The sequence below is a fragment of the Hemibagrus wyckioides genome, linkage group LG25 (genome assembly GCF_019097595.1).
Source record: "Hemibagrus wyckioides isolate EC202008001 linkage group LG25, SWU_Hwy_1.0, whole genome shotgun sequence".
Classification (NCBI taxonomy): Eukaryota; Metazoa; Chordata; class Actinopteri; order Siluriformes; family Bagridae; genus Hemibagrus; species Hemibagrus wyckioides.
In genome coordinates this window covers 6,767,751-6,784,900 of record NC_080734.1, presented here as the reverse complement: position 1 = coordinate 6,784,900, position 17,150 = coordinate 6,767,751, and the positions used below count along the sequence as shown (strand labels likewise).

Sequence of the window (17,150 nt, the reverse complement as noted above, 5' to 3'; positions counted from 1 at the left end):
ATAATCACAATCACCATTTATTTTGCAGTGCATCACATTGTCACAGATAGTCCATTACCACCGACGCCGGTGCGAGGTATTAAAAGCTGCTTCACTTCGATTAGCGTGGGTCATTTGTTTCACAGCTGAAGAAGCTAATGCATGTGACTGCATCATCTGAGCTTTAAAGCCTGAGCCATGAATTCATTACTGCTAATGCATGTGGATGTGTGCTTTTACAGCAGAAAATGGTATCTTGCAGAAGTATTCGCCCTCTGTTGCAATTTACGACAGAGTTAATGAGATTGTATATCACGAATATTTAATTATTTACAAATAATTGCACGTAAATAAGTATTCACACCCATTGCTCTGAAACCCTTCCACTTGCCATGAGGAGTTTTATACAATAGGGATAATCATAAATCTTTGTCAGTTGATTATCAAAATAACTTTTTTTTATTAGTGTCTTTGAACTTTATTTATAGCAGTTAGGTTTTATTAGTATTATTATTACTTCATTGGCGTATTTTTGCAAAAATCATTTGCATAAAAAGCAAAAAATCTATTCTTAAAAAGTTAATAGTTAATCAATAAAGATGCTCTTAAAAGAAAGCATTTTAGAGAAGTGTTTGTAAATCCTTTCTTTATTGAACAGCAACAATAATAATAATAATAATAATAATAATAATAATAATAATAATAATAATAATAATAATGGATTACTTTATACCATTTTGATTGAAATTGATATGGATATGGAAATTGATTTGGTTCTGAATATACAAAAAAAAATAAAACTACATCATAATACATAAATTGGATATGTCTATATGAGGAATTTCTTTCTTTCTTTCTTTCTTTCTTTCTTTCTTTCTTTCTTTCTTTCTTTCTTTCTTTCTTTCTTTCTTTCTTTACTTATTTATTTATTGATTGATTGATTTATAGAGATAAATGACATCATGTAATTGTGGAAAGTGGATGGAGCTTAAAGCTATCTTCACTGTAGATAATGGTGGTCAATGTATATGCAATCTAAACATGTTCCTGCAGCTGAAATTGCAGTCTAAGTTGTTTCTAAAAAAAAAAAGTATTGACCTCAGGGGGAAGCTAATTACTCACGCAAGCAAATTAACCTTTTTCTGACAAAAGGAAAATGTTCCAATGTTAGATGTATTGTATAAATCTAAAAGAAGAAAAAAAATCTGAGCTGCAAGTTCAAGGGGGTGAATACTTACGCAAAATGCTGTATACTAAATGGAGGCTTGCTATGGTTCCAAGGTCGTTTAATTCCTTTTAATTATTTTTTATTAAATTATTTTTTAAATATTTCAACTTTCACAGTATTATTTTGCTCATCATCCATTTCATAAAATAAAATAAAAAAATCTACTCCTTATTCTAGTAGCTGAAATTGCTATTTAATGGTGTAGAAAACAATTCAAGCTCTATTTTTAGACTGAGGGAATGATTAGTGCATAATTAGCACTGCTCCCGTGCCAGAGTAATTAGTGAGATTAAGCCTCATTAATATACCTGGAACTTGAATATGTTTGTGTTTTCCTTTTGTGTGCTGTTTATTTGCTCAGCAAATAGGCACAGCTAATGGCTAAGACGCTAAGCTACCAGTCTGTGCTCTTACTTTTGTCGTTGTCCTGATGGACAGGGATGTAGTGACAGGGTTGTGCATTTTATGTCATGTTTTTTTCCCCCTGCTCTCATAATGCATTAGCTTCAATGAAAGAGGAGAGAAAGAGAGAGAGAGAGAGAGAGAGAGAGAGAGAGAGAGAGAGAGAGAGAAAACAGAAGATAAAATAAAGTCTCCAGACTGTCTGGTGTTGTGTTTTCATGTCGTCTTATTCAGCAGTGTGCTGCTCAACCCTGAAATGACTCTCTACTTGCTGTGTCTGATTTGCAATTCTAATTTGAAGACACCAGGTTACTGAGCTTTTGACCATTTTGATGTTTTTTACCTTCAGAGTCTCAGTTTGCTGCAATAGCAACTCATGCAGTCACGCTTCAAAGACAAGGTATGTCCTCTTCTTGACAACACAATTCTGCTTTATACAGTGGTTTTGGGGGAAAAAAACAAAAACTAAAAAAGAAAAAACACGTAAATAATCCTGAGGGACAGCTGTGGATGGTTTTCTTTCTTTCTTCTTTTTTGGCAGAAATAAAAATCATAGTCAGCTTAGCAAATGTTTCCTTAATGTAAAGGTGAATATATTAAATATATGATTTCAATTAACCCTCCTATTATCTTTGGGGTCAATTTGACCCGATTCAGTGTTTAATGACTCTTAATATACTGTACCTTTGACACATTTCTTTTTGCTTCATATTTATTGACTTTTCCTAATTAAATATAGAATGATGATGATAAAATGTTTTCAGTGTCTTGTACAGAAGTTTAGGAGAATGGGCTGGTTGGGTTGTGTTGGGGTTATGTTTTATATTTAAAAAGCTATTTAGGTAGTCAACAAAGAAACATAAATTACCTGACAAAAAAAACCTGGGTAAAAATTATATTCGGGAGGTTTAAAATGCTGGGCTCAAATTGACCCCAAGGGCAAAACATGTTTGTAAACATGTTTGCAAATGTATTTCATGGCCATAAAATGCTTAAAAATTGTAATTTAAAATGAGTGGCAAACAGAAACCATTTAAATTCATCCACTGTGGCCACAAGCATGGAGATGGTTTATAATATTACACATTACTTCAACACTGAAATGATGCTTATAGACATGACGGAGTCAGCGGCCGTAGACTGTATCACCTTACATTACTTTGTTCTCCCACTTCCAACACATTAAGGACGTTCCAACAGATAAATGAAATCATAGGCTCGAGTTGCATGATTTGTAGCCACAACTTTGACGTTACTATGATGAGGCCGCACAATATTCAGTTTCTGCTTTCAGGATATTAATTTGTGACCACAACATTAAAAATTAACACCATATCACGGTCGCTTGGTACAAAAAATATTACATTGCAAAACACAGAGCAAGCCACTCTCATACTCATATATGTGACAAAGCATAATACAATCCCAATCTAGATTATTCACTGAAATCTGCTAAATTATTGAATTTATTGATATCACTGAAATGATTGATACCTGTTTATTTTCACTGTTTAAGGCTACTTAGCAAATATGATCGTAGTTCCATTATTTAGTAATATCACAACAATAAAAAAAAGCTCCTTGCTCCTTGTATAAAGCCCTGGCTTTATGCTTATGCTTACATGATATTGTCTATGACACTTAAAAATCCAGATGCTGATCAAAAGACACCAAAGCAAGCAACAAAAAAACAAGGTAAAGAGCTCAACTAATTCAGCCTGCAAGTAAAAATCTGTATCGTCTTCATTTATATGAATGACATTGTGAACATAACTGAAGATTGTTTTCCTAATTTCAGAGCCTCCTGTTAAGAAGAGAAAATTAACACCTATAAAGAAAGGTATGAAATTCTGTAAATAGCTATTTTAACCATATCCAGCAGAAGTTTACATTGTTGGATTTTGTCAGGAAATCGAAACACTGGAGGTTCAGTGTTTTTACGGTAAGCTTCACCAAAACATGAAGAAATCTGATATATGGCCATATAATAGGTAAGATATAAAACATTTTGAATGTGCAGTTACAGAAAATTAATATAACAGTTTTCACTCATTTAATATTACACCAACTTCTCACATTTTTTATAAATAAAAATAATTACATGCTTTAAAAAAAAATTCATAGTTAGTTAATCTGTGAAACAGGTTATCACTTATGTTATAGCAGCTGTAAAGGGTTATTCCCTCAACAGCTTCTCTTTCTCACTTAAAGTTCAAGAGAAAAAAACCTTCAAACTGTAGCCTTACCTCTGACCGTTTCAAAGCTTTGACATTGGATAGTCCTTCTAACAATGCTAAATAAATGATTTCTCTCAGAAAACCTTCACTGTTTTAAAGATTGTGTGTGTTTTCAATCAGTTTCTGTAAAGCACCTGCTATACAAGTCCCTGTTTGTCTTATTAGCTTCTGGTTAAACAGAATTGAGAAATCGACATTGCCATAGACAAATATAATCACTTACTTTAGATCTATTCTGCTATGATGTACTGTATGTGGCCAAATATCAGATTTCCGTAATGCGAAATGTTGTGTCTGAGATGATATTTACAACATATTTACAGTGGAACCTTGGCATACGAATGCCCTCCATTATAAATGTTCACCTTAAGAATTGAAATTTTGCAAGAAATTTGCATCGGCATATGAACAAACCGAACCGAACCGAACGCCTATGTCCAGGAGCTGTTCAAAACTTTGCATCAATGGAAAGCCGAGCAAAGCCAGTTGAAGAGAGTTTCCAAATTTTTAACCCAAGCTTGGTCACACGTCTTCCTGTGAGGACCCTTGACATGGAATGCTTGGTTTGGGTCAGTTCTTTGTAAGCAGCCATACAGTTTACATACGCTTCGTACTGGGAATATTTGTGATATTTTTGGGTGGCTGGAACGGATTATCTGCATTTACGTTATTTGTTATGGGAAAATTCACCTTAAGAACTCACCTCCAGAACGAATTAAAATCATATGCCCGAGGTTCCACTGTAATATTATTCCTTTACCGTGTAATTTGAAAACACTGCCTTTGAAAGCAAGTCTGATATTTTTTTTAACATACTGTACATGTCTTTTCCAGCCACTGTCTCTAAAGTATTGAAAGCAAAGGCACCTGAAAAGAGAGTAAAACCCCAGAAAAGGAAAGGTAGGTGTTAATATTTTAGAAAATGTTTCTTTTCCACAATAAATAATCCCAGAGATTGTGAGTAAGCTTTTGTTTCATATACACACGTGTGTTACAGGTCTTCTGACTCCCAAAGAGAAGCTCAGGCTGATCCCCCATAGACAAGGCACATACACAGATACAGTACACAGAAGAAAAAATATATATATATATATATTTTTTTTATTTTAATATTACTTTATTTTTGTCCTGCAGAAGTACCAAAGCTGACCAAACCCATCAGATCAACTGGACCTAGTATGTTTTTTTTAATGAATTTGATCAGTTATTGTGTCATTTGAACTAAATTCTAATGTCTAACCATGTAATATTTTTACAGCAAAAAGGAAGGCTAAAGTCATGGAGAAAGGTTAGCATAAATTTAAATACATCAGTATTTCTTTTATACTGTATTTCTTTTAAGATCATGGACTAATTCCAGGATAAGATCAGATCAGATCAGATCAGATCAGATCAGATGAGATGAGACGAGATTGCCACTGCACAATACAAGGCCAATAAGCTACTTAAAGGTCAATCTATACATTGCTATACATCTCCTGAACATCAAAACCGTAATATCACTGTTACCTTGGAAGCACTCGAGTGCTAAATACAGCAAGGCTGAAAGCATATTAAAGGTCATTAAAGTAAAGGAATGGATTTCAGGATCGAAATATATATTATATACACTCGTCATCCACCTGCTCATTTATGCAGATATTCAATCATTCAATCATGTAGCAGCAGCACAGTGCATAAAAATCAAGCAGGTACAAGTCAGGAGCTTGGTGGTCCAGAGGGTCCTGTAATCTCGTTGCTGAGGCCTGGGTTCAAATCTCAGGCAGGGTGCTAACCCAGCCTCTGAAGAGCTGACTCTCAGTGCCGGTCCCAAGCCTGGATAAAATGGGAGGGTTTCTTTCGAGAAGGGCACTCGGCGTCTAAGCTGTGCCAAATCAAAATATGTGGAGCAAATGATCTGCTGTGGCGGACAAAGAACAGGAAGTCAGGAGCTTCAGTTACTGTTCAAATCAAACTGTTTAAATCAGAAAGTGTGATCTTTGTTACTGACTCCAGATGGGGAAAAAATCTTGTGTGTGGAGGTTATGCAGGCCGAAACCTCTCATTAATGTAGAGATCGGAGGAGAATCTGAAGCTATCAAAGGCTCAGATTCACTGAATTCACTCAGATTCACTCAGATTCGCTGGCTGAAGACCAGACAAAGAGCAGGTGATTTTTTTTCTTCCTGATCTTGCTGAACTGTTCAGTTTTGCAGTTTTGGCAAGACCCCTGATAGCCTCAGATCCCTGTTCTTGGCTGACAGGAGTGAATCCAGTCTACTGCTGTTGTAGCTCATTCGCCTCTAGGTCTGATGTTTCGTGCATGCTGAGATGCTTTTCTGTTCACTGTGGATGTAGAGTGATTGAGTTACTATCAGCTCAAACCTGGCAGCTCAAACCAGTTTCCTCTGTACTGTCTTATCAACAAGAGAGATGACCTCCTCCATGAACATGAGGAGTTTTTTGTTTAAACTATAGAGACTGCTATAAGTGAAAATCGCAGATTGAAATGATTACTTTGGCAGCTCTGCACACATCATAAGAGCCAAAATGGCATTGAAACAAACAAATAACCAATAAACCTGCCTGTTTCAAAGTCCTGGAAATTAGGGGGGTTTATATAAAGTACACTTTAACTGAATTGAGTATGATTCATTTAAAGTGAACCGGACAAGAAACCAGCTGCAAGTGATTTCAAGCCTTTTGGTGTCCACAATGCAAGTGGACTTAACAGTGAAACAATTTCTTTTTAGCTCCTCTTAACAACTCGGACCCCGGATGGCTGTTCATAATCGTCATATTGTGTCCCAAGTGCTCATATACTTCTTGTTTTCATGTTCTTTTGTAACCTCTGTCCTTAATTTTTTTTACAAAAACAAATGAAAAACTGATATTCTTGTGTTGAGGACAGTTGGCATTTAATGCAGTCCTCTCTCCAAATATCAATAAGTACAGTGATCTCCTCCTGAGACCACAAAACCTCATGAGTAGGCATTGTGTGAAAAGTGTCTCAAGTGGTTGAGGCTCCCAATTATTGATTAGAAGCTCGGGGTTCAAACCCCAGCACTGCCAAGCTGCCACCACTGGATCCTTGAGCAAGGCCCCCAACCCCCCCTGCTCCAGGGGTACTGCATCATGGCTGACCCTGCGCTCTGACCCCAACCCTCAAAGGATGGGATATGCAAAGAAAGAATTTTACTGTGACCAATAAAGGGAACAACAGCTCTTTGGTCACATCATATAAATCAACCAAACCACAAAAGGACCCGCAAACAAACCGTACTCAGACTCGGATCCCCTCGTCAAATGGCCCCCTGAGGTTGGTCTGTTTGTTTGTGGGCCGTTCAGGGGGGGTCTGGGATCATTTGTTCACATAAATACGTTCTATCATCCTGAGACTGCTTTGAGTGCTCAAACGAACTAGGTGTGAAAACACCCTTAATTAGATTTTCCTACTGAACATTCTTTTTTTTTAATGAGCAACAATCGGGCATTTCCCTTTACAATGAATTGTGACATCCAAGTGTAAAATTCAATTCACATAATCCTCACAAGAGCAAAATCACTTTATGAACAAAAACAGATTTGTATTTTCTGTCCTATTTTCTTTACTAATTAGTATGAAACATTAAAAACCTGAATGTACCCAGAGGTATTATGTACGTTTTAATGGCTTTTTTTTTTTTTTTTTCAAATAGGCCTCTGTTAAGACAGACAATCCCTTTGAGAGACAGGTCCTTATTATAAAAACACACGTTTGCTTTGGAAGCTTGTGTGCGTGACAAAGAACAAAATTGTCTGTCATGATAATTTGACAAGTCATCTTGCGATGCGCTTTGGAGGCCAACAATTCTATTTTAATTATAAAGCAAGAGTAAATCCAGCTGATGCCATTAGAGGTAATTGCATCCGTGGCAAATTAATCACCTGAAGAATTGCAAAATAGTTTTGTTTAAGCGGAATTGCTTAGTATAATTTGTACACACTACGCTCCTCTTATTTTGATCAAACCTCTGCGTGCAATCATGGAGTTTAATCAAAAATAATTTGAATACTCACTTTTTCACAGTTTAACGATTCAAAGTTTTGATTCAGCATAACGACGCACTAATGTTCTGTTCATTTAATCATCTCAAAAGGAAAAGAGAAGAAAGGAGTCAAGGACGTGAAGCCTGCAGTCGAGGGTAGGTGAATAAGCTGCATGCTTTTACACAAGAGGTTTTTTTTCAGTATATAATTGCTCTTTCTTTTCTTTTCATTTTGTGCCAAACAGTTTCATCTTCAAGTAAACTAGGAGTAAAAACCTAGCGCTGCTGTTCTGAATGATGAAATAAAGCCCAAAGAGAATGGGAGTGGTAGAAATCTAGCTAATTAATGACCTCAGGTGACTTCAATTATTTTTAGTCCCCATTAAGATTTTGGCTCATATTTTATTAAAATGCTCACAGCAGCTGCCATAATCAAATCAGTCAGTCGCTAAATCACATTTTTGAGTGTAACCCCCCCCCCCCCCAAAAAAAAAAAAAAAACACCCCACTGTTTCCTGTCATGTCTTATAAAGATTGATAAACATTATAAAGAACAGAAACAACATGATGGTACTCGGTTACAGCGTAATTAACTAACGTTAATTAAGCGCAATCCAAATTCAAACCACAATCCCAAATAGCTCTTTTGTTTGGCGTCGTAAACTTCAAATAATGTTCTCATTTGGATTTATTGGCAGATAAAATCAAAAGGAAGCCAACGAAAGCAAAACAACCTGCACTCCCAGGTAAGCGATGTTTTATTTTATTTGGAATCATTACTAAATTGTAGTGCAGAAAGGCTTGAACTATTACACTGACAGAACTAATCACGAAACTTATTTTTTGTTCTGTTTTGTATTTTGTATTTTAGCAAAAGTGGCCAGACCCATTGCTGTAAAAGGTGAGCTGCAGATATAATAAAGGATATTAGCTTCAGGAGATTGTGATTTATAAGTTCTGAATAAAAGATTTTGGTGTGTTATGGAAGTAATCAATAGCATGGTGGTGTGATGCGGCCCAAGACGAAGCAGGGTTATTGTTATTACCATGAGGCTGACTTGTTTCCTGTAACAGTTGCTTCCTCATATTAATATTCCATTTCTATTTCCTCTTATTCTTATTCAATCTTATTTTTAATATTTTTAATAATATACACAGTCTAAGGAGGAGCAGGCCAGGTTTTCATTTCAAGTTGTGTACTGTATATATAACTGTATAACTTTGTGACAGAGTCTTGAATCTTGAATCTAACAGCAGCTGAAGTCCTCTTATAAAAATCCACCAAAAAATTACAATTTTTATTTACTAAACACCGATTTCCAACTCCTTTTCATATCCATTTATAGTTTAATGTTGCTAACAAAGCAAGTTAGTTCTTGTTATCACAGACATTTCTGTAGCTCTGTCATGCCGCCATTCCCTCACCAGTCTCTTCTATTCTCTCTCTTGAAGTTAATAAGACTAAAAAAAATGTAAAGCTTGTAAAGAGAAACTGCAAAGACTCCTATCAGTGCTACAAAGCACCAACACTGGAGACTCATTCCAAAAATGGTGGAAATCTCCTTACTGAAAACTACCGTAACAATTACCAAACCAGTTTGTCTCAAGCATGCGCCATAAATGCACCTATAGAAAAAATGCACACATCAATATAGACCTGTGATTTTATCTACTGTTCTATCAAGTCAGGTCAGGTCAGGAAGCTTTTATTGTCATTTCAACCGTATACATCTGACACAGTACACAGGGAAATGAAACAACGTTTCTCCAGGATCCTGATGCTACAAAACAACACAGAACTAAGGACTGAAAATAAGTTGTCCTAACCACATAAAGTGCAACGTGTGCAACCTAGTGCAAAGACAAAAAGATAATACAAAACAAAAGAGTACAGGACAGATATACAAAATTACACCGACCAATATCATATTCTGTATATTACGTTATACAGCGCAATGTGCAAAATATTAGAACTGTTAACAAAGAGGGTTCTTTTAAACATATACACTTCTGTATGTCAGTGCTGCTGTTACAGAAAATGAATCAATGACTAATCAGGCATTCAACCCCTTCGTAGTGTAAATACCGGATATTGAATATTATTTTTTCAATTCTAAAGCAGAGTCGCCTCGTGTGGTAATACTGAACAAATCCCTATTTAAAATCTTAACTCTCATTGACACAAGAAAATTGGATCAGTTAAATAGCAACGTACTGGACTAAAAGCCTGACTTTGTGTGCACTCATGACAGCTGAGATTAAATGAGTGTTTGATTGCCTGTTACAGCACTCTGTAATTGCAGAGAACTCTGAATTGTCATGGCTTAGAAGTACAAAAAAATTGTGTGTGTGTGTGTGTGTATAAAACTAGCAGAAAATGATTGATGATGGATTGACTGTGCATTACCTGTCAGAGACAATCACAGAAATGTCACTGAATTGATGGAAAGGAGTAAAGGCAGCATATTCTCTTCTGTTAAAGGTAAACAAGAGAGAAGACCTGCCAAACCTGCTCCCGAAAAGAAACAGCCTACCATCAAACCTGCTCCGGAAGACAAAGTGGCTGATTCAGAAGGTATTCTTGATTTCTGTATTATGTTATGATAAAAAAATTTCTAATTGTTTCGCTAATTCTTGGTAATTTGTTGCTAGCAAAAACAGCTGCTCCACCTGCACCAACAAGTGAGTACACTTTTGTCATTACTGATGAAGGGGTTTGCTGCCATTAGCTCTGTTCAAGTTTAATATGCCAAGCTGTAAGTTTTACGCCTAACTGCCAAAGACAGAGGTGTATTAATACGCAGCGATTAAACCATTCTTGCAAATTTCAGCATTGATTTACTGCCCTCAGAATTAAATAGCATCTTGCCATTTGTAGAACATGGGAAAACTACCAAACGCTACAAGGCATGACTACAAGGTACCATCTGCGTGACTCGATTAACATCAGTGACTTCTAAAAACAGGGTCTGACTAATTCACTGAAAATAAATGAACCAGAGAAAAACATTACACTAGAGAAGTGAAATAGCGGCTGCATCTCAATCAGCTCCCTTGTTCCCTGATAGTCAGGCCACTGATCAGGGAGTCGGCCATTTTAAGGGCTTCATCCCTCAGTCACGAAATCTTTTGCTCCCTAAAAATGTTCATTACCAAATATACTCCCACAATGCATTACAAAATCAAATCCAGGGATCAACAATGCTCACTATGTTCCTTTACTGGAAATAATATCATATTTTCTGAAGCTTTCAAGATGGAGGACAAACTCTCAGCTAACTATGTCTACAAATGTAAAAAGCTTAATATAATTGTTGTAGCTTTCAAATAGTTAGTGATTTTTAACTTTATTTTATGTTTTATATATATATATATATATATATATCGATCCTGTCTGTTGTTGTTAAATGCAGTAGTCACGTTTTACAACATGAGTATGTAGTCATGTCACTGGAAATTGAGTCATCAGTGTCCCAGTGTGTAGTGAGTCTGAGTCCTTACCCGTGTACACTATATACTGATTCACTGCTTAAGGAGCTGACTGAGACGCACCCAGTGTTTTGAAAGTTAGCAATAAACGTGTACTACAAGCACAGCATGGCTGATATTATGGGATTCTCTACTCTGCTAGTCCATCACATTCAATAACTACCCAGTCCTTAAACGTGTGGCAGCCTAGGAAAACATCTCAGATTGTGGATGAATTCTAGTAAATGGGCAAAAAAGGAAGACAGTGTTTGTTCTTCATATGACAAATTAAAGCAAATCATTGTTGTCCTGTGACATGGCTTGAGTGCGTACAAAAAATGTCAGTCTGCTAAAACATGTCTGAAACATTGCTAGCTAAGGGAGATTTGCTCACACAGTGAATGTTGTGTTTTGTTAGATAGCTATATGCCCTAGTGAAATGAATATAAGTCTAATTAATTCAGTTTGTAATCAGATCCCTGCACTTACACTGCAGACAGAATTAAATCTTTCTCTTTCGGGAAAATCCAGGCTTTTAAATGCTAGATCCTCGCTTGTAGTTTATGTACATAGAATATCATTTAAAAAGTAGCAAAATAAATGCAAAAAAATGACCTGCTGTTTTCCCAGGCTGCCACATGTTTACCTTTCATTCTTATCTTCCAGGACTGTTTAATCTACCTCTTCAAAGATTAACATTTCAGTCTTCTTTCCCCAGTTTTGTCCTTCAAGCTCTTTCATATTCAAGCTCAAGCATAATCATGCTCAACATGGTCTCCAGTCCTCTTCTTACATATAATGACATAGTGGCTAAATATCACAATTATAATTCAGTGTACTTCTGGATTCGGCCCGTGGTCTGATGTGTGTAAATAAATATCCATGGATTTGTTGTATCCTCTGTTGTGAGGCCAGATTAACTTGATTGTGGATGTGCTTGAACTTTATCTACTCTATTCTTACGACAACCTTTGTATATTTTCCAATAGTTCCAGTAGTTATGAATTTGCAAGACCATGTGGGCAAAATACGCTACATAGCCAAAAGTTTTGGGACACCTCATCATCACACCCATATGTGCTTTTTAGAACATCACAATCCAGATTTATTCCCCTTTTGCTGTTATAATAACCTCCAATATTCTGGGCAGGCTTTCCATTAGATGTTAGAGCGTGGCTTTTGGGATTTATGTTCATTAAGCTGCAAGAGCATTAGTGAGATCAGGCAGTGATGGATGGTGAGGAAACTGGTGAAATACTAAATCTCCAACATACAAGGACATTCTATGCAATTCTGTGCTTCAAACTCTGTAGCAACAGTTTGGGGAAGAGCTACATCAGGGTGTAATGGTCTGGTGTTCACAAGCCTTTCCCCATATTGGACATCAGGTTCAAATATACTGTAGCTTCAACTGAACATGATTTGGGTACAGTATCTACTCTGAAAAGGTTTGTGTTGGGTTTATAGTCCTAACATCGTTCCCTTTATGTCTTAATTAGAAGAATCCAAAGTTGAAGAAAATGTTACAGAAGGAAAGAAGCCAGGTAAGCAGAAACTCCAACAGCAACCTCTATTATATATCAGTCTCTCACTCTCTTTTTTAAAATATTACCCATTTTTACCAATTCCCACCTGTTTCCTTTGAGACACTTAAAGCCAGATTCTGTGATTATTTATTTCATTTTTAACAGAAGTTTGTGCTTTATGCTCATGCTGCAGAAAGCTTTATCTCTCTTCTGCTGCATACATGCATTCACAGGCACCAAAGATTGCTTAGTGTCACTCTCACTGATGGAGAAAGAATTAAAATAATGTGATAAAATAATCTTCATGTCATGTACATTTTCATGACCTAATTTTAGTATTTTTTGCCCAATTAATTGTAGGTGTATGATATACAAAAATGTGCAAAATAATAGAAAATGCTGAATCAAGTCCTATTTTATACGTTGCTGGATAATTTGTCTTGTTATATTCTACCAAATTTGCAGTGATTAATGTGAAAATTACAAGAAATGCTTTTCATGCAATAATATATTAGTAATACACTAGACCTCTAATAGATGTTTATTTAATATTAACCAACTATGATTCCTTATTTCATCAAATTAGATTTTGTTTGTTGTTGTTGTTTTTTTAAGTTTTTTTAATTTCAATTTATATAAAATGCCATTTAATTATTCAGTCTGAATCTAATACATTTATTGATAAAGTCAAATGTTTGTGTTTAAAGGCATGAAAATGTCAAAAATCCTCTTTCTTATACTTCTAAAAATCTGTCAGCCTCAGAGGTCATTTGCATAATTTGAATGGAGAGCCTTAATATTGACCAGAGTACCCATGTACCCGAATATGAGTAAGTTTCCCCGGGTAAAGATTGACATAACCTTTTGTCTTGAGTCACTGAATTCTGCAAATGGCCCCAAGAGACTGCATACAATAAAACCACTTGAATGACAACGGCCAGTAACCAGTGGACATTAACTAGAAATTAATTAAATGATGCAACACAAAATCAATCAAACTATTGCACCCTCTCTCTCTCTCTCTCTCTCTCTCTCACGTTTTCCCTTCTTAACAGGCAAGATCCCATACTTCCAGTGTGTGCTAGTGGGTGGAAAAGCCAGCCAATATCCATTACGTCCGTTATCTCCTGCTACGACTCCTGCTATTAACCCGGCCATGATGAGAGCCATGATGGAGCAGAGAGCCAGCGTGCTCGAGCAGAAAGCCCGGCCAGCAGGGCAGTAACTCCGAAAGGCAGAATTTTGTAAAATTCTTTATGAAAGCTGCTGCTGATGCTCTTACTTGCTGCTAGTCTCTTTATCAAACTCTGAATGTAATGCTAACCAAGACTAAACACCTGAGAGACTTTCCTTTTAATTCTTATCTTATGGGTTTTGGAGCCAATAAACTATTCCTTTCTAAATGGCCATAACATAATCCATGGACATTGGTAAAGAAATGATTAATGGCAAAGCAGAAGCAGTGTTTACATGACAGTATAGTACACAGAAATACAGATGCATTAAGAATTACATGACATCACAATATTTAACAGTAATATTTTTCAGTAACATTCAGGGCTGAGTTTCCAGAAAGCATCACAATGCGACAAAAATGGCAGAGCGAGCATCCCAACAAAACTCTCTCTACCAGTTAAAATGATCTTAAATTTACAAGGCTTTTGAGAAACTCGCTCCGGGTCTGTTTACATGTTGTGGACGTTTTGAAGAAACCTCGTTTTAATAGTCAACATAAGACTATATTACAAGGGATAACATTTAGACTTGAAAATATACGACTCAATGATTTGCTCTATAAATATTTATTTACTATATAACTAGGCATTTGCCTCAGTGCATTAGAGAGGCATAGTAAATTTGTTATTGCTTTGCCTGACAAAGATCCACATGTATACACTGGAGATATTATCTCTTTCCACAGGCCATTTCCTTTATGTCATTGTAATACGATCAGGTAAAGAGTTCCTGTAACAGCTATCACATTACCGGAGGTAACAGTTATAAAAATAAATATAGACAAGTCTGAATCTGGAAGAAAAACAGAAGAGATTCCTCTGTAATGTCTCAGCTTATTCTTCATCTTAATGTAGGTAAATTAATCAGTCACTATTTTCAAAATGGAAAACAATTAACAAATGTGAGGATTATAAGTCTGGTTTTAATGAAAACATGAAGATTACAGTAATGAAAATGTAAAATATCTCCAGTACAGTATGCGTTGTTAAACATTTATATTGTAGTTCGTTTATTGGTTATACTTCCAATGCATCCAGTATTCATAATGCATTATAAAGCCATTTAGGAATCACATAACATCCATAACATTCATTATGGATGTAAGCTTAGCAGATGATGCAGCCTGACTTCTCTTCTTCTCGACTAAAAAACAGGCTTGTAAGACATGCGATACAGTAAACACGGGTGTTTTCAAAATGTTTAAATGCTTAAGAACTTACAGAGTAAGACTATCTGCATTGAGAAAACAAATACCTGTATTTCTGTAGATTGTTACTATATTACATGACATGGAAGCCCATTTTTTGTGTTTGTAGAAAAGGAGACGTTTCTCCTGTAATCATATGCACATACCTTACAAATAAAATTGTCACTATTTATTATATTTATCTATCTATCATATTCATATAGTTTAGTGATATAGGTTAGCTTGGTTCAATATACACGAGAAAACATCTCACACACAGCATTAATACGTATTTAATAATAACCTTACTACATATAAAGACCCATGTTAGGGATGACTATAAAATATGCCATTTATTAATACATTTATAATGCACTATGACTATAGGATTCATAGGAACTCTAATTTATATGTGATAATATACCAGAATATAGCATTTAAGGTCCACTGATCACAGTTAAGTGATCTGTTTTTGGAAGAACCTGTCTTACAATACACTTTCTTAAATAAGAAAATATTTAGTAGAAGGTGTTTTGAATTGTTACTATGACCAATAGATTATAGACAATTTAAATACGGCGGTCTGGTGTTAGCACGTTGTTTCCATCAGCACTGTCACACTCCTGAAACTGTCACGTTTCCATCTAAAAAAAAAAAAAAAAAAGGAGTGGACTTCAACTTGATTTCCTTTATTGTCTTATTCAAGAATGGACTTCCTGTCTGTATACGAGGGGGGTCACTGAACTCAACATATCAGCTTGCATGTTAAAGGTGGGTTTCATATTCACGTGGATGGATGAGGGAGGAAGAAAAAGTTGTAATCTGTGGTTTAGACTTTATAGAATATGGAAACGGCAGCACTAATGCAGAATGTAAATGTAAATGGAGGTTTTGATAATGACTGAGCCTGTGTGTTGTAACAGCATGACTGAGAGGACGAAAGTAGGCCACAGGAATAATCTCACTGCTGTGTGCTGGTTTCTCCTCCTGAGCTCTGCGGATGATGGCTGAGCTTTAGGAATTCCAGCCATGATTTTCTGAATTGACTGAAGTATCAGTGAAAAACTGGGGTTTTTAGGCAGATTATTTAACTTCTGAGTATATCTATTTTTAAGATACTATTTTTTTTTTTTTCAAATGTACAATAATTGTCATTTTGTGTTTATATTGTTATATAGTGAGCAACGCTATCATTGACTAGGGGACACTCAGGATTTTATTTAGCAGGGAGAACATTAAATATTTGCTGCTTTAGCTTTTTTCTTTCTTTCTTTCTTTGCATGATAATAATTTTGCTGTATTCAAAGGGAAATTTTGCTCTATTCAAAGGGATGCTGTCACATTTTGGATTGATGCATCAATAACACAGTTTTACTCTTTCCCCTGAAGGAAAAAATTCTGTTGCACTGGTGCATTTTTTCCCCCTAAGAATTGGATGCTTTTCTTCATGATGTAAACCATTATTGTATTCAGGGGGACTCTGATTAGCTTGAACTAGTTCAAACATGGCCTGATTATCCGGTCAAGATTATTTAATGTAATGCAATACAAAAATAATGACTTAATAGACTTAATAGAATAGGATTTTAAATGTGTCAAGAATTTTGCCATGGTCATTCTAGGGCAAGGAAAAGAGGGTTTGTTTCAATAAAATGTATTAAAAAAAAAAATTGGACAATTATTGTTGGTAAATTATTGATGCTGAGGATGACTGTTGGAACATCGTTGTCATGTGGTCATATTATAAATAATAATAATAATAATAATAATAATAATAATCTATTATAATTATAATCTAAAAATTATTATCTTTAGACATTGTGCAGGAGAAAAAATATTTTCATGATTTAAATTATTCTGTGTATATATTGTTTACACATA

The 17,150-nt window shown here is 35.5% G+C and overlaps 1 protein-coding gene across 13 annotated transcripts in view; it reads left to right on the top strand.

Moving 5' to 3' along the window:
- Positions 1 to 16,941, top strand: part of trdn (triadin) — a 74,046-nt gene extending 57,105 nt beyond the window's left edge. For 7 of the 13 annotated variants that reach the window (XM_058379568.1, XM_058379571.1, XM_058379572.1 and 4 more), the window contains 15 exons: positions 29 to 76; positions 1,959 to 2,009; positions 3,263 to 3,304; positions 3,408 to 3,449; positions 4,681 to 4,746; positions 4,844 to 4,891; positions 4,981 to 5,022; positions 5,105 to 5,134; positions 7,965 to 8,009; positions 8,552 to 8,599; positions 8,725 to 8,754; positions 10,336 to 10,428; positions 10,506 to 10,535; positions 12,821 to 12,865; positions 13,903 to 16,940. In XM_058379568.1, the coding sequence (XP_058235551.1) occupies positions 29 to 76; positions 1,959 to 2,009; positions 3,263 to 3,304; positions 3,408 to 3,449; positions 4,681 to 4,746; positions 4,844 to 4,891; positions 4,981 to 5,022; positions 5,105 to 5,134; positions 7,965 to 8,009; positions 8,552 to 8,599; positions 8,725 to 8,754; positions 10,336 to 10,428; positions 10,506 to 10,535; positions 12,821 to 12,865; positions 13,903 to 14,072 (830 nt within the window). In that variant the 3' untranslated portion in view covers positions 14,073 to 16,940. Of the gene's footprint in view, positions 1 to 28; positions 77 to 1,958; positions 2,010 to 3,262; positions 3,305 to 3,407; positions 3,450 to 4,680; positions 4,747 to 4,843; positions 4,892 to 4,980; positions 5,023 to 5,104; positions 5,135 to 7,964; positions 8,010 to 8,551; positions 8,600 to 8,724; positions 8,755 to 10,335; positions 10,429 to 10,505; positions 10,536 to 10,731; positions 10,774 to 12,820; positions 12,866 to 13,902 lie in introns of all 13 variants that reach the window. The other 6 variants (XM_058379562.1, XM_058379561.1, XR_009203582.1 and 3 more) reach the window with 5 other exon arrangements.
- Positions 16,942 to 17,150: the final 209 nt, after the last annotated feature.